This window comes from Schistocerca americana, chromosome 1 (genome assembly GCF_021461395.2).
Source record: "Schistocerca americana isolate TAMUIC-IGC-003095 chromosome 1, iqSchAmer2.1, whole genome shotgun sequence".
Classification (NCBI taxonomy): Eukaryota; Metazoa; Arthropoda; class Insecta; order Orthoptera; family Acrididae; genus Schistocerca; species Schistocerca americana.
Window position 1 is genome coordinate 537,044,412 of NC_060119.1, and position 22,516 is coordinate 537,066,927.

General features: G+C 40.0%; 1 protein-coding gene across 1 annotated transcript in view; it reads left to right on the plus strand.

Moving 5' to 3' along the window:
* The window catches only part of LOC124573172, a 48,530-nt gene that overhangs the window by 21,086 nt on the left and 4,928 nt on the right, over nt 1-22,516 (plus strand). The window contains exons 3-5 of the mRNA XM_047131136.1: nt 2,338-2,487; nt 5,665-6,134; nt 20,682-20,781. Of these exons, the coding sequence (XP_046987092.1) occupies nt 2,338-2,487; nt 5,665-6,134; nt 20,682-20,781 (720 nt within the window). The remainder of the gene's footprint in view (nt 1-2,337; nt 2,488-5,664; nt 6,135-20,681; nt 20,782-22,516) is intronic.

Here is a 22,516-nt window from a genome sequence, read left to right on the forward strand (position 1 = left end):
TGTGTTTCTTCTTTCGTCAACGAAGGGTGCCTCGCACTTAACCCCTTGTGACTGTACCAGTTTTTCTATCTCGCTTTCCCATCCATGATTACTGAGGCAGCGTGCTTTCCTTCTTACAGATTCTGTCTAGTTATGTTCCCTGAAGCTCTCCTGCTGGGACTGAGGTTTGAGCTTTCTTTTATTCTCCCTGCCCATGATTAATAATCAGCTGACTTTCTTACCAATAACTTCTTAGTCTGATATTTCATTTTAGTAACTCCTTTGAAGTATTCAGAAATACCTTTCCAAACTTAATTACACATGTGTACACAAGATTTGTAGTTATTTCTACCATTAGCTGTGAGACTATCTATATATGCTAAAGAAATAAGACATTCTACATTGAAAGTTGGGATTTCATTCTTACCTTATCTAAGTATATGAGAATAATTCGTCATAAAGTAGAACATGTTGTTTCTTAGTATTTCTATTTTTGATATGACATGAGAGCATGTGTATTGGGAGAAAGTTAGGATTTCACAAAATCAATGAAACGACAATGGCCTAGATCTGTCTGCTTAGTGATCGTATGTCTCATTATTGGAGAATACTACAACAAGACAAGCATTTATAATTTATTTGAATGAGTGTTACAAGTTTATTTCAAAAGATTACTTTCATTTTGATGATTAGGATTTTAACCGTAAGGATTAAGAGAAATTTAAGAATATAAAAATCCACATCCCTATGAAAACGCTACAGACATCATCTGTAAGACAACAATCACATAGACTCTACGCACCTACTGGGCAAGCTGCGTTTCTGAAGGAGTGTTTGCTGCCCTTTTGTAAATCTGGTGAAATACCATTTCCCATGGAAGGGGGAGAAGTATGTACAGGATGGCCATAAAGTCGAGAATATTTTAGAAAACTGGTGAAAAATATTTGTTTCAAATATACCGGCCACACTCTTCAAGCATTTTCCAAGCTTCACTCCTTATGCCATTTCAGCACCTACATACCAACGAAGTTCGCTTTTCAGCACAGAAGGAGTTCACTCTGGTAATAGCTGCTGACATGAGATGACTGAAACGATCTTCTGAATAAACCAGCATACCCACACTATTGTGTTAATCAAAAGCGAGCATGAGAACTGAGTCACGCAAGTGATCACTAGTGAGTGCCAGGTCCACCCCAACCCTCATCTCAGAGCGAACCATCACTGAAAATATATCCAAAGTTCGTTTAATTGAACTCTCTTTTTTCGCCACATCCCTTCTGCTATTCACCCACACTCCCGCATATCCTCGACGCGAACTAACGTCTTACATTTTGTGCAACCGACAACTCACAGCGTGGAGAGTGATTGGGCAGTAATATATCCAGGTATTCTTTGATGCCATATTATGGTGTTAGGAGATGATACTGCAGCACATAAGATCGCCATGCCTTATTGAAAACTCAGGATCGTAGGTAACGTGCTACTATGTAACTATGGTAAATTACGTATTTTCATGTAGCCAGTCTATATGTGAACTGTAGTTCAACAACTGATAACCGAAATTAACCACCACTCATTAATTTATGTTTAATTTTAAATTATTCACTTACCTATGAATTATTTTATTACATAGCACAGTGACTAATAATTTCACTTATTTTATGAATATGTTAACGACTTCCTGTTTTTACCACACTTTCAAACAGTGATTACAGAAGTGGACAATAAACAAATAACTCATTTCATTGTAATTTTTATATGAGACGGTGCTAAGAATATATCTCCTGTGCTACATCAAAATGAAGAAGATGGTAATCAGTTTAATTTCTCTATTACTATTTAGTTATTATTATTATTATTAGTATTACACTTTTCTTCATTAGGCAATGTAAACTTAACTGTTAATTCAGTCGCCTAAACGCAGTTATTTCTATAGTTGTCTTCTGAATAAACAGTGTTCCTTTTTTGTCTTCTTACTGTAGATATACGACTCTTAAAATCTAACCCCAGTGATATGTCTTATATAGCATATTACGTAGCTGTAATCTTCCCATGTGGATCGTAAAAGATAGGTAAAATACTATTTACTTCAGAGCGGTAGGAAAAGCTCATAGTTCCCAGTGTTCTGGAAAACACCTCAGTAACAAGCATACTGATTCTAGATCTTGCTAATACGGTAGTGTCTGTACGAGAGAGCTGAATGTTTAAGGTAAGGTGTCGGAAGAAACTGTCTTCCGCGTTTATAAGCCGTTACCGATGCCATATACTTCATTATAGAAATTTATGCCCTGAACTAAGAGGATGGCGTAAAAGGAAGCTGCCATAAGAAGTATTGTTTCTTTCTCTAATTTTTTTCAGGTCGCTCTTTTCATTGGAGAAGGTGGAACACTACACGAACTGGTGCGGCTAATGAACGCCACAAGGCGGCAGTACGGTAGTGGTGAGACCACTGACTGCATCCGAAACCATTACACAAGGACGATGGACACGCTGTACCGATGCTTCCAGGTGTGCGTTTTTCTTTGCCCTTCAATGTCTGTAGTAACTTCTTGTTGCTTTGTAAAGCTCCTTTAAATAATGTTACTGTTTTTTATTTCTATTCAAGTAACACAAAACTACGCTCTTTCTTTTGTAATCTGATACAGAATGGAGTGGAATTCTTTTGTGCCATTATGACAACTTCCTTCACAAAATCACGATATCTATTGGTCCGTTGAATAACCTTTGCTGTAAATACCGCGTAAATAAACTTGCATTGTAATTATGTTATATCCTTCATAATATTAATTTTATAGTATTTGGTGCCTGCCATCATTTACCTGTAACTATTTTCGTTCTTCTTATGATCCACTTTTTTATTTAATTTAAATGGCATTAGCAAACATCATATATGTAGCCAGTAAAATTGTACTTCAGGTGATTTACAAAGACATTACATTTAATTATGCAAATATCATTAACTGGTTACATTATTATCCATATGCAGTAGAAAAAATATAAGAAATAACACAGTCACTTTGCATATACATCTACTCTGAAAATAGTTTCATACAGAACACCAAATTAGGGAAAGTGGAAGACTTCATTTGCAGATATAGATGACTGTTTACAAAGACATGGCTAAAATCTCAAAGTCTTCAAATTTAACATACTAACGAATGCAATGATACCATCACCCTGCCTGCCATCTTCATTGGCCTGAGATCTGCTGCATTTGTACTGTGATTTTTAATCAGTATTTTGGCCTATGCCAGTTATTTATAAATCGCACTTTACTTATGTAAATTAAACTTATGCAGTGAGATAGTAACAGCATATAGTAACAGCACTTAGTCAGCAATTTATTTGTACTCTGTATCTTGTAGCTAGTTACTATTAGTGTCTGACTTAGAACATTCCTCAGGTCAGCCTCAAAATTCTTGAAGCGATGGCAACTTCCAAAGTATAGAGTTATAACGCAATGTAAATGTCTGCACAGCATTCGTATGCCCATTACGGATGTCACACAAAATTCGCTTAGTATCACACAATGGAACTATGAACTCAAGGAATCGTCTTACCTTCTATCTGGAGTCAGGCAGCTAAGAAGCACATTTGTGTTATTCGTATTAGGCAGATAGTCGCATCTCAGTTCTGAAATTAGTATGTGCTATCGTCATTTGTTGGAGCTGACCTTCAGTAATGGCCTTGTTTGAAAAATCGGGAACTCTCTCATTAGATACCGAGCTCCAGATGCCGCTGTCCAGAACAATCCGACACCAAAAATTCAGTTGCCATCCCCTAAGGTTTTTTTGTTTTTGTTTTGAATATCCCAAGCATTGTAAGATACAAAAGTCATGAAAACATCCAAAATGACTATATGGCTTTTCGTAACAAGAGTTTCAGTTATTTTCAAGTAAACAGGAGCAGTTTTGTATGTGTGACTGAATAACTCGTTGACTGACTTATTCAAGTGATTTTTTGTATCCCGACAGATTTTTCTGTGTTTGTACAAATTATCCATTCCTGCGTGGGAAAGAATTATCATACGAAGACGATAATTGTAAAATCTGATTTTCCCAAGGTGTTACCTTTCCTTGCTAAGGGTATTTTAGTTGCATGGGTGTCACCTGACACGATATAGCATGCATGCAAAAGGTTTGTAAGTAGCGAATAACAATCGATAGCCATGCTAGGAATCTTTCAGAGCAAACGCTTTGGTATTGCTAGGGTTAAAATCTTGTCAAAAACATAATTTTTAATGTAGTTAGCTGTGGTGAAACATCAGGAATGCGATGTTGGTGCAGAGAACACAACAGGAACCGAACTGCCTGGAAGTCCCATATTGAAAACGTAATTAAATAAGATATATTAGCAAATCATTAACAGTAATTTCATTTTTATAATTTAGATCACAATTCACTCTCTCCTCCCACATTAATAGAGCTTGTTGAGGCTTTCTTTTTCTGTCTCTCATTTAAAAGAAGTATAAAATATTAAGTCTTCGCTAAGTACACTACAAATGTTTTGTAGAGTCGTAAAACAATCTATATATAAACCTAGGACTGTTAAAATTAATTTGAGAGGTCTCTGTCACACTGTAGCTGTCATGCAGTAATTGCATCCTTCCTGCAGCTATCAGTAATGTAGACTACCTATCTGTATGTGTGCTTGCCTGCTTTGCACAGTATTTTGGCTAACACATGTTCTGAGCATTTATACGTTTGGGCAAGTTTCTTTTGGGAACATTGTTTCATTCAGTCTTTATATTAAGTGTCAACTGCCATCTTAAGATGTTACTTTCTATCCACATGTGGTTTGTGAGAACTGAAATGTGGAAATAGCATGCTGACACACAATTTGCAAGCCCACAGTCATGCTTAAAGCATCAATTTTGTCAGATGGGTGTCTGTGTCCATCTGTCTCTCTCTCTGTGTGTGTGTGTGTGTGTGTGTGTGTGTGTGTGTGTGTGTGTGTGTGCGTGTGTGTGTGTGTGTGTGTCACTTGAAAAGAATCACACAACGGATTATTATGTGGATCTGTTGTTCCTTACACCAAGTGTGGTACAAAGTCGAGCTACAGATGTTTATAAGCTTTGCTTAATATGTAAGTCCATGGAAAAAGAATGTGCCTGTGAGTGTGTGTGTGTGTGTGTGTGTGTGTCACTTGAAAAGCATCACAGAACAGATTATTATGTCGATCTGTTGTGCCTTACACCAAGTGTGGTACAAAGTATAGCTATAGATGTTTACAAGTATTGCTTAACATGTAAGTTCATGGGAAAAGTGGGTGTATGTGTTGCTCCTATTGTAGATGAATAAATAAGGTAAAATTTTTATATAATTTTTATTTTGTGTTACTAGTGTGAGTTGACAGGTATACTATTTAAAATAAATATCATTTTCGTATTTTTAATTGATAATAAATGTCGTTCAGACACTTATGAATATGTTAGCTGGTGAAGTACTACGCTATGACTGGGAGGGGGGATTGTGATGTCATGGGTATACCCTAATGCCATACGTGACCTTTAGCCAACATCTAAACGTCGAGCTATATCACGTCCCTCATCCCCCACAGCCAGACTACTTTAATTCCAATCTTATTACTGGTAGGCAGCATATTGTTTACTTCCAACCATTAATTCCTAAGGACAGAAGGATAATCGCAGCAGACAGTGCCCGTGATGCTTGCCCTGATTTTCAGGTGATGGCTGTTCCCTCGTTGATGTGGTGGGTGGTCTCTCCGCTGCTTTCCAGTGGCGTCCAGAAAGAAGGCCAGGAAAACCAGCGACAGCTACCTGCACCTCTCTGGCTACCTGCAGACATACACTCGTCGCCGATGTACGAACTGCTTTACGTCACCCAGATCTTCTGTCTGACACTAACAGCAGAGGTTACGATGTGTTTGGACGTTTTCTTTGTTCGCCTCATGATGATGATTGCAGCAGAGATTGAAGTTTTGAATCACAATATTTCAACAATGCGTGATTTCCACTTCAAGAGTGAAGTATCGGATAACCATCTATGTGGGTTGAAAGGCAGCGAGCTGTCGTCGATGGTGTCCGATAGAGATCAGTCATTTCCAGCTGCAGACAACACCACACAGAATGGTTCAGATAAGGAGATGTTCTCAAGGCTAGTGAAGAACGTTCTTCATCATCAGACAGTTCTCAGGTTAGCACTAGAACACAAATGAAATCCACATTTTTCACGTTCTTGAGCAGTTAATATCATACAACTTCCATACAATGTAATGAATAGAGCTTTTAGAGAAGTTGCACTGTAGTAGCGTAAATATGGTGACAAATATTTGTAAGATTTTACGTTGTGTTCGAAATAATTCTGAAATTACTAACGAAATGTAGTCTACACAAATTTCTATACACTATCGCCAACATTTCTCGAAAATGCGGTATCAATACCCGTTGCATGCTGTAACAAAGTCTTGACTTGCTATTTCTCTGTAATATTTCAGATTTGAAGGTATTGGACTGTTACATACAGAAAACATGTAATCATTTTATTAAGCAATCATGCCCTAAATCATACCACTTTCATCCTATGGGAATAAATATGTATAACGTTGGGTTGAGTTCTATTGCACCTGCAAGACAAACGAGCGAGAGTGATTTACTCTTAATGTAGCGGTTATTAAACTTGAAACCAACTACCCAATGTACCAAAAAAATAAATTTAATAATCGGCACTGCAAATGTATTTTTTTAACATCTGCACGCATCTTTACAAAATCAATGTTTATTTATTAGTAGTTTCGGTTACAATATAGCTCTCAAGTCTGTCTACTTGACAGAAAATAGTAAAAACATAGTAAGTCAGATATGATTCAGCGTACATAAACGTGTGAGCAATCAATATATAACTATTTTATATACGACATAAGATACTCGGATAATGTCATCGTATTAAAAGAATATGTAGATACCTCTTAGGTGTCATACGTCATATACAGTATGGGTTGACAGGCGTAGTCGGACGTAACACATTAGAAGAATAGAAAACCACCGGAACATAGGAGCCTATAACTTAATACTGCGTATACACTGACAATACAAAAGAATGGCAATGATGTGCCCGTTATATGTGAAAGGAACGGGGCAGAAAATGTGCTCATGTGTCTCAAAAATTGTGATCTCTTCTTCGGGACAACTGCTTGACATAAATACGTGGAAAACAACGTCCTCATTCCGAATGGAACGTCATTTTGAGGATCTTTCACAAAGCTTCTGTTAACTGTTGGCGGTATACAATCTTGAACGATCAGTCAACAACCAATGACAGAAATGTAGAAGATATATTAGATCGAAGCTACTGTTTCGCTACATTTTGTAATACTGAACTGTAATTCACAGTTTTACGAACATATACGCTTACTGTGTACGATTATCTCCTTCTGGAAACCTAGCAGTTATTTACAGAACAGACTCTAACAGTGCCGAGATAACAGAGACACTAAGAGCATAAAAATTAACACACCCGTAACTCTAACCTAAAATGAACTCAGAAACATGGATATTTACTGGTACTGAGATAAGCGTGACAGCCAGAAAATATGGTCCTATGACTATTCGTCGCGTGTAGATAATGAGAATTGGAGTCCGCAGCTAGTGGTCCAACAGTCAGTGTCGCTGTCTCTAGATCGTTGTTACCAGGATCAGTTTTCGGCAGATTCGGAAATTTTCCTTGTTCAAGGACTGTGTTGTTCCCATGACTTCGTCTTTTCATGATCACAAAGACGGGCAAGTTGCAGATGCGGCGCCAAACAAAAGACCTAGGCCAGGCGGCTGAACAACTCAGATGACATCTCGCGGCAAATAATGCCTTGCTATGATTTCATCTAGTGAATATTGGGATGTTATACAAGACCCGCTTTAGAAGGGAAAATTTAGTAAAATTTAATGCTTAATTTGGTGTCATAACTGCCATCCATGGTAGGACGAACAGGCAGTTAGCTAGTCCATCAGTTATCGGAATGTACAATCGATCATTAAACAATATGGCAACATACTGATGCATTACATAATACGTCAAGATATGTTTTTACACGAAAGCTGTAATTTGTACTTAACCGCAATCTAAGTCAGAGGAAGAAGAAAATAAACGACGCAGCTCGAAGAAATTATTCAAATAGGACGAAATCGGTAAATGTAATTTACGTAAACAAACAATCAAATGATTACGATTTCAGAAAAGTGGATGACTTATTCACGAAAAGAGCTTCACAAGTCGAATAAGTAAATAACGTGTTGGTTCATCTCACCATACAAGCAGTTACTCGTCTTAGCATTCATTGATATACACTCCTGGAAATGGAAAAAAGAACACATTGACACCGGTGTGTCAGACCCACCATACTTGCTCCGGACACTGCGAGAGGGCTGTACAAGCAATGATCACACGCACGGCACAGCGGACACACCAGGAACCGCAGTGTTGGCCGTCGAATGGCGCTAGCTGCGCAGCATTTGTGCACCGCCGCCGTCAGTGTCAGCCAGTTTGCCGTGGCATACGGAGCTCCATCGCACTCTTTAACACTGGTAGCATGCCGCGACAGCGTGGACGTGAACCGTATGTGCAGTTGACGGACTTTGAGCGAGGGCGTATAGTGGGCATGCGGGAGGCCGGGTGGACGTACCGCCGAATTGCTCAACACGTGGGGCGTGAGGTCTCCACAGTACATCGATGTTGTCGCCAGTGGTCGGCGGAAGGTGCACGTGCCCGTCGACCTGGGACCGGACCGCAGCGACGCACGGATGCACGCCAAGACCGTTGGATCCTACGCAGTGCCGTAGGGGACCGCACCGCCACTTCCCAGCAAATTAGGGACACTGTTGCTCCTGGGGTATCGGTGAGGACCATTCGCAACCGTCTCCATGAAGCTGGGCTATGGTCCCGCACACCGTTAGGCCGTCTTCCGCTCACGCCCCAACATCGTGCAGCCCGCCTCCAGTGGTGTCGCGACAGGCGTGAATGGAGGGACGAATGGAGACGTGTCGTCTTCAGCGATGAGAGTCGCTTCTGCCTTGGTGCCAATGATGGTCGTATGCGTGTTTGGCGCCGTGCAGGTGAGCGCCACAATCAGGACTGCATACGACCGAGGCACACAGGGCCAACACCCGGCATCATGGTGTGGGGAGCGATCTCCTACACTGGCCGTACACCACTGGTGATCGTCGAGGGGACACTGAATAGTGCACGGTACATCCAAACCGTCATCAAACCCATCGTTCTACCATTCCTAGACCGGCAAGGGAACTTGCTGTTCCAACAGGACAATGCACGTCCGCATGTATCCCGTGCCACCCAACGTGCTCTAGAAGGTGTAAGTCAACTACCCTGGCCAGCAAGATCTCCGGATCTGTCCCCCATTGAGCATGTTTGGGACTGGATGAAGCGTCGTCTCACGCGGTCTGCACGTCCAGCACGAACGCTGGTCCAACTGAGGCGCCAGGTGGAAATGGCATGGCAAGCCGTTCCACAGGACTACATCCAGCATCTCTACGATCGTCTCCATGGGAGAATAGCAGCCTGCATTGCTGCGAAAGGTGGATATACACTGTACTAGTGCCGACATTGTGCATGCTCTGTTGCCTGTGTCTATGTGCCTGTGGTTCTGTCAGTGTGATCATGTGATGTATCTGACCCCAGGAATGTGTCAATAAAGTTTCCCCTCCCTGGGACAATGAATTCACGGTGTTCTTATTTCAATTTCCAGGAGTGTAGTTGTTTTATGTTTACCTGAGGGATATTGTGCCAAATTCTACCCAATAGGCGCGTAAAATCCTCAAATTTCCAAACTCGTTGCTTTGCTCTTCCCATAATGCTCCAAACGCTATCAATTGGAGAGAGAAATCCGGCGACTTGCTGATCAATGTAGGGTTTTGCACCCTCGAAGGCAAGCAATAGAAACTTTTACCCTGCGCGGGTCGGCACTATATAACTAAAATGTAAGCCAGAATGGCATGCCATGAAGGGCAACAAAACGGAGCATAGAATATTGCCTACGTCTGCTGTGCTGTAAGGTTACCGCGGATGTAAACCAAAGAGATCCCGCTATGAGAAGAAGCAACACCCCAGACCACTACTCCTGGCTGTCGGGCGGCATGGAGGGCAACGATCATGCCAGTGTCCCACCACTGTGTGGCGTGTCTTCAGATACGCCTTCGCTGGTCATAAGGGTTCAGTTCGAAGCGGGACTCGTCACTGAAGACAAATGAGCAGCAGCGGATACCAACTTTTCTGTGCCTACCATACAGCCCGACGGCCTGGAGTGATGGTTTGGGGAGGCCATTCTGGGCTTACATTTCAGCACGCACGCGAAATATTCTATTGCTTGTCTTCGTGCTTATCAATCCCTAACTGGCCCAGTAAGTTCCCAGAATCGCTTATCAGTTGAGAGCGTTTGAACGATTAGGGGAAAGGTTATTCAACCTCTCGGAATTCCTACGATCTAACGAGCCAGTTCGAAAGAGCTTGGCATGACATTCCACAAGAGGACACTCAAGACTTTGTTTCTCAATTTCCAGCCAAAGAATTGCTTGCATAAGGGTCAAAGGTACACCTACACGATACTGACTTTTCCAATTTGTGGGACGTTTCTGTCGAGTAAGTCATTTTTTTCTGAAATTATATTCATTTGTTGGTCTATACATGTACATAACCTCTACCGACTTTGTCGTATTCTGATAATTCCTTAGTGGCGCGTCGTCGTTTTTCGTTTTCTTCTTCTTCTTCTTCTTCTTTCAATTTCTCGTCATATATGTTCAGTTTTTCTTACGCTTATTTAAACACGTATTCACATTACGACTACACAATCAGGAATTCTTCTATGAAATATAAGGAAATGTGAGCACATCTGATTTCAGTTCGAGATTGTAGATAACTGTATTATGGATTACATCCCTTATATTACTAGATATGTGGTGAAAGATTTTTACGGCTGAATATACTCACTCCTTTCTGTGCCACATTAAGTTTGAGAGATGGTTGGTTGGTTGGTTGGTTGGTTGTTTGGGGAAGGAGACCAGACAGCGAGGTCATCTGTCTCATCGGATTAAGGAAGGACGCGGAAGGAAGTCGGCCGTGCCCTTTCAAAGGAACCATCCCGGCATTTGCCTGGAGCGATTTAGGGAAATCACGGAAAACCGAAATCAGGATGGTCGGACGCGGGATTGAACCGTCGTCCTCCCGAATGCGAGTCCAGTCTCTAACCACTGCGCCACCTCGCTCGGTCTAAGTTTGAGAGACCAGTAGAGTAAATTATTTATTCCTCTATTTTCATATTTATAACAGTTACTGTTGACAATAAAGTTTTGGACAAATAAATGTGGGACATTTGTCCATATGCCAAATCGTTTAAAGAGTTGTTTAGAAGATAATGTAAAGAGAACACCACATATTATTCATGTGGCTTGCGTCTGTGCCGCAAACACTTAGTCTCTAGTAACGCATTATCCCAGAGTGTGATGCCATAATACACTAGTGACTAAAAATAGGGAAAAATAATCGAAATTCTTGATTGTACAATATGATATTGTCCTTAACCCAAATGTTCCACAGCTTGGACGTGTAACAAAAATTGCAACATGCGACTTCCTGTTCATTTTCTTATCAATGTGAACACCTAAAATTTGGAATAATCTGTTTCCTTTATCAATTTAAGTTATGCATTATTTATAGCGGTATAGTCAACTCTTGTGCCTCGCAAAATGGTGTGTAATGTGTTGTACCTAATTTCAGCAAATGTCCATTAGCTAGAAGTCAATTACTGTTTTTCTAGAAAGTATTGTTTACATTTTCAAGTGTTGAAGTAACTTCAGTCAAATGGCTCTGAGCACTATGGGACTTAATATCTATGGTCATCAGTCCCCTAGAACTTAGAACTACTTAAGCCTAACTAACCTAAGGGCATCACACAACACCCAATCATCACGAGGCAGAGAAAATCCCTGACCCCGCCGGGAATCAAACCCGGGAACCCGTGCGCGGGAAGCGAGAACGCTACCGCACGACCACGAGCTGCGGACTAAGTAACTTCATTACCCTAGAATGTAATATATTCATTGTCAGTAAGGAAAACTATTTCTTCATTTTCGGTATATGTTGGAAGTCATGAAATTAGAACAAGAGCGGACAAATAACGATCTCTGCGCTAAATCATTGGTAGCTTTTGCTTATTCAGAAGATGACGCATCGTTGCTTGGGTTTTCCGAGTTTCATAATGCAATAGTGTGCCGTATCAGCTAGAAACAATTAAAAATATTTACCAATAAAGAGTCAGTTGATGAACAAAGGCTCGAGAGTCGAAACTAAAAGTCTATGGATACTTATTACATAATGCCGCCCCTATCTCGACTGCACAAGAGGTGGTATTCCTCCTACACGTTGGTCACGTAGTTGAAGATGGCGGGGTGAAACGTTGAAACTGGTCGCATAAATAAATTACAGTCAAAATATAGGGAACTGAAATGTTGGTGGGACAAATGTTGTGTGAGACAACGGGGGCCATAGTATGACGTTGGTTTTTTGTTTCTGGGTGGGCTATCTTCAGAGATACCACTGTCAACTCTATTTTCAAATGGGATGCAATAGTTTTGTAGTCATTTTCTGATAGCGGCTATCGAGACGAGTCCAATGATGTGTAACAGTAAGGTTTTCGAAGGTCAACCAAGGTCACACAGGTGGCATGAACGTCCATTTACAGAAGGTGTTCGAAGTGATGACCATTGGTATCAATGCAATTCTGCAATCTTATTAACGTGGTTTGAGTGGCATACCCTATCACATAGACATCTATCGAAGCACATGCTCTGACAATTCTCTCTCGCATACCTTCAGGTGTAGTTAGAACGTCTTTGTAAAAAATATCTTTTAGTAATCCCCACAAGAGAAAATCTTGAGGCATCAAGTCTGGCGAACGAGCCAGCCACGAGTCATCCCCTTCACATCCAATCCAACGATTTGGGAATTGTCTCCTCAACTCATTTCTAGCCAGCAGTGAAGAATGTGCCGGACACCAATCGTGTTCATACCACATTCTGTTCATTGTTCCAAAAGGTATTTCTTCCTATAACAGACCTAATGTTTCTTGCAGGAATGTGGTGTACTTCCTACCATTAAGATTTCCTTCGAAGAAATAGGGCCTGTAATTCTGTCCTGCAGAATCCCGCACCATACATTCACCGATCACGGTTTTTGGTGTGCAACTTGCCGCAGCCAATATGAATTCTCAACTGAGAATACTGTATGTTATGCACATTAACATTTCCATGGTTCGTGAATGTAGCCTCGTCAGTAAATAAAACAAATTAATAAATGTGTCATCCCTCTGAATCTGAAGTTGAGCCCATAGACAGAATACAGTGCGACGCATAGAATCCGTACCAGTTAATTCTTGGTGGAGACTGATATGGTAAGGATAATATTTATGGCGATGCAGAACAATACTCTGGTTCATGCCAGATTCCCTTGCGATTTGACGCGAACTAACACAGTGGCAAGACTACCGATTTAGGTTTCCTCGTCAGTAGCTTTCCTTTGCCGTGTATCTTTATGATGCTTTAAAGTTCCAGTTGTTCTCAATTTGTTATACACATATTTAAAGGTACGACGTGTAAGGTGAGTACGTTGAGGATATCTTTCTGCGTATAAGGCTCTAGCTCTCATTAAATTTCGTTGCCATTCTCCGTATATCGACTCGTTCTTCGAAGGAATACATCTTTCAAATTCTCTTGATGATACGATACTAGTTTTACTGTTCCTATTAGTGTTGTATTGTGAAACCGTCAAATGATGTTGACATGTCAATGGCACGTAAAATGGATACGCCGTATTCAGCGAATATTTACTATTTACACGATATACGAGAGAGAATTGTAAGAGCATGTGCTTCAATACGCGCCGAAGTCATAAAGAATACCACTCAATCCATGATAAGAAGATTGCAGCACTGTATTGACACCAATCGTCATCACCTTCTACAAATGGACGTTCATGCCATCTGTGTGACCTTCGCTGACCTACAAAGGCCTTACTGTTACACATCACTGGATTCGCTTCGCTAGCCGCTATCAGAAAATAAGTACCAAACTATAGCATCCAATTTAAAAAAACCAAAGTTGATCTTTATATCTTTGACGCAACCCCACCTAGCAACAAAAAACGAACGTTACATTATGGCCTCCATTTTACCATGCAACATTTATCCCACAAACTTTTCGGTTGCTGTCATACTTTCGGAGTTATTCTAGGTGGCAATAGTTAGTGACTCACCTTGTAGATGGTTGAAGGTACTTTTGATTTAATATTTTCACAAAGTACCAACTGGCAACATTTGTAGTTACTTAAATTCTGTATAACCTGATTCGTGGAACGACAAGCAGCATGTGTCCTTAGGTGACATGTTTGGCAAGATGCACCATGGAGGCGCAGAGCCACGTTCCGATAGGCCGATGACTGTAAAGTGACAGTGGATTCATGGCCCGACTACAGATACAACTTTGGACGCTAATTTAATGCCGCTTGACACCAGCCTCTGATAACTTCTGATAAGAGTCTTTTCTCTCTTGCAATTCTCCAGAGCTGTTCGTACTTTACAATGCTTCTAGTGACTGCAACTTCTGTTATCTCTCACCCTTCGGACTTTGAAATCTGTGGGAGCAATAGTCGAATACTTTGTTTGAACTAACTCTGAGAGATAGACGCCTGTGTAATAGTTTAGTCTGAATGAAATAAAGGAGTTTTATGCAGAACAATGAGTGAATGAGGCTCCTACAAGTACCCTTCTTGAGTCACAAAATCCAGATTTCTCAAAGGGTTCCTGTGACAGTGTTTGACGCTGGTCCGAACAGACACCAACCATCAGTGGAATTTTGTCTCTCAGCACTCTATTCTAACCTCCGTAAAATTTCAGACTTAGTTGAATCCTTTAAAGCCTTCTTCTATTCTATACCAGTGCACGACAGCGGGTCGAGCCGTTTCTCCACGGAAGGAAGTACGAACATCTGAGGAAAACAACTGGCCCAACAAATGAGCAGCTATTCCATGTAATTAATGATCACTTCTTACCAGCTATGCAGGCCGTTGTGGTTGAGCGGTTCTAGGCACTTCAGTCCGGAACCGTGGAGCTGCTACGGGCGCAGGTTTGAATCCTGCCTCGGGCATGGATGTTTGTGATGTCCCTAGGTTAGGTAGGTTTAAGTAGTTCTAAGTCTAGGGGACTTATGTTAAGTTCCATAGTGCCTAGAGCGACTTGAACCATTTTACCAGCTATATTCACAGCCCGAAAGCCTACTATGACAAGAGGGCTGCACAAGGCATCGCTAGCGTGGGTGAGCAAGCAGCCACCATGAGCTTCGTCAGTCGCCGCCACTACATTAGCTTCTGGCACCTACCACATTTTCTGGGACTAGGTGCTGGTCCCATGGTGGAAAAATTCCAGGCTGACTCCAGCCGCTGGTCGACTTCTGACCAAGGTGCAACGGATCGTGACACAGTCATGCCGCTACATTCCCTTCTACGCTGGTGTGGGCATCATGGCGGCACACGTCAACATTCACAGAGGTGGTATTTCCCACTGGGTGACTGGCAACTACTGTAATTTTTCGGCCATCGTCTACACTGCTGATGCCACTCACAAGCAGTCATGCTACGCGTAACTGGACCACGTGCTGGTAGCTGACCAGCAGGTATCATTATTCCTAAGTGCATTCGTCACGGCCTACCGGTTAGGTGCTAGCCCATATTATCAGGAGCTCGCCTACCACGCTGATATGCCGAGAGGTGTGATTGCCACGTTGCGGCGTATTAGTGTAGTCATACGAGATATAGTAACATGACTCTAATTCGGTGTTGTTTTATGAAGTTACCATCAGCCTACTTCTCGCCATGACCTTGTACTACAACCCAAACCTACACAGAAGTGGCCCATCAATGTCAGGTCCACCACAGTGGGTATATGAATGTTACGTTCTGACCAATTTCGTGTGTGGTACTTGGATCAAAGTATGTCCACCTACTAACTTACAATTTATCTCACTATTGGCTACAAGTGAGCCATGTGTATTTTAGTACGTAATGTAGACAATTCAGACGTGGAAATAGTCCATTTTAAAGCATATTGTGTTTCAAAGTGTAGTAGAGCAATCGAAATTTCGGTGTTAACAAGTGCTGCTTAACCTGAAAACCGTAACCTGTGTTTCGTGTTCAAAATCTTACATCTTTCGGAAAATAGTACAATGTTAGTTTATCTGCAAAGTTCGAATTTACGTTTGAATTCAGAGATCTCTAATTATACTTCCGTGACAAAATTTTGCTTTCTAGCTATCGACCTTCAATCTGTGTCTTGTTACAACACCATCTTTGGCGATGTTCCATCTCTGTCTTCTGCCAGCTCCGTCTTTTTTGTGTTTTAATCTACGTAAATTTTTCTTTTGAGGATGAGGAGTTTCCTTTTGCATATTACGAAAGTATATAGTTAAATGATGTAAGACATAATACATGTTATCAAAACGCATCATTTTTAGTAAGATTTGTTGTGCTATAGTGTCGGAAGATGGATAACCATAAATTTAACATTCTTTTTTTTTTTTTACTACTAGTAACATTCATTTGGTCTTAGCAGAAGCAGTTAACTGCCCACTTAGCAGCTACATGTGTGTACATAATACACACAAGTTACACACAGACATAGCATGGGTCACTTTTTACGCATCAGTTTTGACGAACATGGCAATCTTTAGTTTTTACCTTTATAAATATGTATTACTGTTGTACTGCAACGTTCGGTGCTATCGACAGATGATGGCAAACGTTTGGTACTGCAAGACAAAGTCGGTATCCCACCATGGAGTCGCTATACTGTTTAGATGACTGCAAAAGCTTACAAAACCCTCGTTATATACCTATATGAATGTGTATTACAAATGTTCAATATGCTATTGCATCAGAGAGTCGTGTAGTTTCCATTGCGTTACAAGAGAGAACAACAAACGTTTTGAACTGCAAGATGTAAAATGCAGTGTGACTAGGACCTCCTGTCGGGTAGGCCGTTCGCCTGGTGCAAGTCTTTCGATTTGACGCCACTTCGGCGACTTGAACTTCGATGGGGATGAAATGATGGTGATTAGGACAACACAACACCCAGTCCCTGAGCGAAGCAAATCTCTGACCAAGCCGGGAATAGAACCCGGGCTCTTGGGATTGACATTCTGTCGCGCTGATCACTCACCTACCTGGGGCGAACAGCTGCAAGATGAAACTAATTCCCTAACATCGTGTCACCATAATGTTTAGCTGACCCTGATAGCAATATTAGAGACGAGTTTTTGACAGACTTAGACGTTCCCACGTTCATTTAGGTGATTCTAATTGACAAGAGAACATTTAGGCATAAGTTAATTGGGCAGTGACGCCCACGTATGTTTAGTAACGCAGAATTTGTTACTAAATTCTCTGTGCTGAGAGTCAGATGAATTGGATTTTAGCAAGACAACTTTTTTCGGAACAAAAAGAACTCACACAGCAAATTCACTGCTGATGGCAGCCTGCTAGCCTTGTGCCAATTGACGGGCTTTGTAAAGCAATTTAGAAGAGGAAAATAATTTATTTGAGCCTCTATTATGCCCTGCACAGCCTAGCGTACGAATATTAAAGTTTGCTTTTACGCAAAGGTTCCTTTACATACTTTTTTGGGTAAACGCTTTTCAACGTAGTCTCTGCTTTTGAATACTTTTACCACAGTTAAGATGACTGAATTGTGATTGCATGTCCTTATCTGCTGTCAGCTCTCGAGAAAGATAACTCACCAACCTCTCGCTGCTATTCTACCTTCTGCATTGACACCTCTCGATAATGTCAACAAAAATGCCATAACAGTAGTAGCTGGAGCTATTAGCAAAGGTTCAGTTATGGACATGCATGGAAACGTAGCGAATAAAATTGTGACATCTGCCTTGTTTCAAAATATGGATTCCGGAATCATTTTTTCAGGCAGTTTCAACGTTACTCAACTTCAGTGAAATGTACGAATTACATTTTGTTCCGTTTTCCTTTCTGTTACTTACTGACGATACAAGACAATAGTAAAGTGGTTAGTGGTGGAAACAGTATAGAGAATGCATTAAAATAAACAAGTAAATAAAATACGTGAAAAAACGTAAGTACAGACCATCAATTAATATCCATTGTGAAAATGACTGCAAATCCATATGTATACTTCTTTTTAGAAAATAAAATATATGTGTTGGAAATATGGACGGTATTTAAGTACGAAAATCTCATTGAAAGGAATGTGACAGTACTATAGTTTAAAATTTTACCAAAAATCTCGAAAAGCTCTTGACAGGTTTTCTTCAAAATATTACACAATGGCCTAAAGAAAGGACGTTACCTTCTTATAAGCAGGGGAAGAAGGATTTTAGCAAGTATCTCAGAATGTTCTTGAGCGATTTGCATCAAATTTTCACAAAATTTACTACAGACTTTTACATGATACACTAATTAACGGACGGATATAAGCCATATATTTTAGAAGTATGTATGGTACATAAATATAAATGTAATACATTAAGAGGAAACATTGCCAGTAAACATCTCGGAAAATGTTGACCGGTTTTTTCCATTTTTCTCTACACTAGAATAATCTTTCGGACGGATATAGGCTACATACATTTTAAACATATGTGGATGTAAATACATATGTGATAGACAAGGAGGAAATGTGGTTAACAAAAATCTCCGAAACTTCTTGACAAATGTACTTGAAATTTTTGCACAATACTTACATAAAAATTCTGACAAGAGTAGGCAGTATTTTTTAAATACATATTATATGTAAATATATATAGAGAACACAAAAAGGAAACTTTGGTTAGCAAAAATCTTAAAACGTTTTTGAGCAACTTATTTCAGATTCTTACAGCTGCTCTAATAAATTAAGGGACACACTTGCTGCATGCTTTTCTTTAAAATATGTAAATATAAAAAAGTATTTAATATATAAAGGGAAAAAGAAGTTAGCAAAAATCTGTAAGAGTTCTCAACTGCTTTCCTACAATACCGTTTTACGGTATTCTATTAACCTTCAGTTGCTCATGAGTTACATATATTTTTTTAAGAATTGAGAGAAAGAACATGCTGTGCTGCGAAAATGTGCGGACTGCTTTTTTTTCTTTTTTGCATATCAAGGCTTTTAAACAATTAGACAAACCGTTTATTCCACATACATTATTACCCCTTATATACCTAATTTTAAACAAAAAAATGTATATATGACCGTATGTTGTTTTTTCCTCTTTGTCACAGTCAGTTTTAAGAGGAAAGAGAAATGTTGTATATATAACTTATCGAATTGTACTTAGAATACTCCTATGGAATATTGATCATCCGAAACTTAGCAACCTTACACATTCGTAGATTACAACTATAAGAAATACTGTCATTGTAACTACTTTCCTCATAAACTCAGCTGTTGGAGAAGTCTGCCTTGTATCCCTGATATTAATAACCCCAAGCAAATTACCTATTCATTTTGATTGACTCCATTTCCTTATCCAGCGTTCGCCCACAATAACAATAAACAAGGCTGAGATCTGAAAGAAAGGGCAAGAGGAGGATGCGAGGAGGAGATGGACTGTGGGAGGGTGAGAAGCTGGAGATAGCCAAAGAGGAGCGGAGGGGGGGGGGCGTAAATGGAGGAGATGGATAGAGAATGGAGGAAGAGGAGATGTACAGTTAGAGTAGGGGAGAAGGAGATTAGAACATACGTACAATTTGTACACACATTTAGCAACTGCGAAGCATTGATGACCTGTGTAATTTGTGATAAGTCCTCAGATGAGGTGCTTCCGGGCTTTAAAATGTTACCGTGCGGTTAAAGATGCTGCAGTCTGGAACCGCAAGACCGCTACGTTCGCAGGTTCGAATCCTGCCTCGGGCATGGATGTTTGTGATGTCCTTAGGTTAGTTAGGTTTAACTAGTTCTAAGTTCTAGGGGACTAATGACCTCAGCTGTTGAGTCCCATAGTGCTCAGAGCCGTTTGAACCATTTTATTAATGTTAAATTATGTATTTTGGTGTGAAAAAGACTATCAAAGCTTAACTTAACCACTATGGCCTTATATATAAAATAACATAGAAAACCAATCAAACTTGTACCATACTTATGCATAAACAAAGAGTAAATTTTCAACAAATGACACGTATGTAAGAAAAAATGACTTATTGACGAAACTGAAAAAAGAAAAGAAAGTATTAAGGCATTTTCTGAAACCGAAATAATAAAAGTCATACGATCATAGCACTTTGTCGTATTTCAGAGAACAAAGGACGATGAGCGAAATGCATACTGTAGCATAATAAAACCATTCTTTGTGACTCAAGACAAATTTTTATTTCACATTTTACTAGGACAACGTAGTCACGATTCTACTATCGACTTAAGTTCCTACAACAATGTCCTTGTATACTTTTTACTTTTTGTTTATTTATTTTATTTTTATAGCAACACCATTATCTATGTTGATTAATGAAACTGAAAGAAAGAAGGAAAAAAGATAACAGGGTTTTTGCACAGAACGATGAGACAAAAATCATACGAGCAGAGCACTCTGTCATGCGAAACAACAGAAAATTTACTGTCTAATGTAAACATCTTGCATTGTATGGTAGACACATGCTTTCATATCGTATATTATTTTGTTGCAGGTCGGTCTCTTTGTTGCAGACGTCAATGAACATATCTATCTTCATTCTTCTGTTTATCAACATGGCAAACTTATGTTCCAATATGTTTGTCACATGTGGTGTAAGTAATTTTACTTCATAGATGTTAAAGTGTAAACAAAATTTGCATGATCAGTAGTGCATATAGCAAACGCTTATATTGGTTTCTGTGGAGACACCATACAACACTAAGCTCGAAGGCATCGCTAACTCAGAAAATGTTTAGCAAGGAAGACGTTCAACTAGTGCAAAGCTGTTTTGCTTTGATAATTGTGTTGTGTCCGTCTCAGCAAATTCCTGCATGTGTGATATTGAAGTATCACATGTACACTTACGTAATGCTTCCAAACATTTGGCCTGCGCTTATGTCACTAGCATCTTCTCAGGAGGAAATTTTGTGGTAAGTTCCTATAGGACCAAACTGCTGAGGTCATCGGTCCCTTGGTTTACACACTACTTAATCGAACTTAAATTAACTTACGCTAAGGACAACACACACACGCCCATACCCGAGGAAGGACTCGAACGTATGAGGGGGACAGCCGCGCTAACCGCGGCGGGATGCTTCAGACAGATCGGCTACCCAGCGTGGCTTGTGAGGAAGAAGAGAAACTCGTAATCTACGAATAATTTTCCAATTAATATGATGTAATACAGCGACCGAACTTGCTTTTTCATCACTCTCTTACTGACCAATCGCTGCTTGTTTTCCCCACTAATGTTGAGGTGGCATATGTTCATGACACCGTTATCTTGCTAGTCAAAGCCAACAGACAAAACTGAGGATACTGCTACAACAAAGCAGAAATCATTGTTGGATCAACTTACACTGCATTCAGTAACATGAAATGAAATTAAAATATGGCATTAGCATGTTTCTAAGTAATTTTTCATTTAATGTATATTTTCCTGTTTTCTATACTAATCGCAACTTTTTGGGACTGTTTTCGTCGATTCAAGTTTATGGTAGCAAACCTAAACTAAAGAATAGTGATTCTTTAACTAGCAGATTTTTTGTATTTCACATTGACTCGTTACGTAATTTTTAGTAAGATTGTAATGGTGTTGACATGAAAGTTTGAGTAGCATCAAGTGCATGAGCTCATAGTGGGGTTTACTTTCTCGCTAATATTTTTCGTACAGCAGTTTGAAAGTGTGTTACACGTAGCACCTTCTTCTGGGAACTGTCGCCATTAACTACATTAAGTTTACGAGAACGGAAGTATTCGTAATTTTAAAGCAAGAAAAATTCCTGTATAAAATGCCATTATATCTAACGATCGCAACAAAAATTCTGACTTGATTAGCGTGTACTATTTTTGATTTGTTGTCAAGAGCAATGTGCATTGTCAACTTCACCTAGCAGAATACGTGCTCTGTTGGTGCAACATAATTTTCATAATATTAACTGTGATAAGCTGACGCAGCTGTGAATTTAGAATGTGTTACAAATTAAGCTAATTAAAAAATCCATGCAATTCGCAGGTTTGTTTACACGCTTAGGCCGACATCCGAATTTTCTTTCGTGTGAGTCCACGTGCATTGCACTTATGTTCCTCGACTGTAATACACAACTAGGACGCTACATTTAAGGTCTTGATAAGGTTTCAGGTTGGTGTCGTGTTTGTCAAATTCCTTTCGTGCGATACTCGCAGAATCGCTGTTATTGCTTCCTAAGTCATGAGTAATGCGTGACACTTTACCAAGGTATTAATTACTTTTGATTCTCGTGTAGTGATTGTAGTCATTCTTATACCAGTTAACGTAGAAGTCATATGTTTTGCATACTTACCCAGAATTCTTGCTCTGCTATTTTG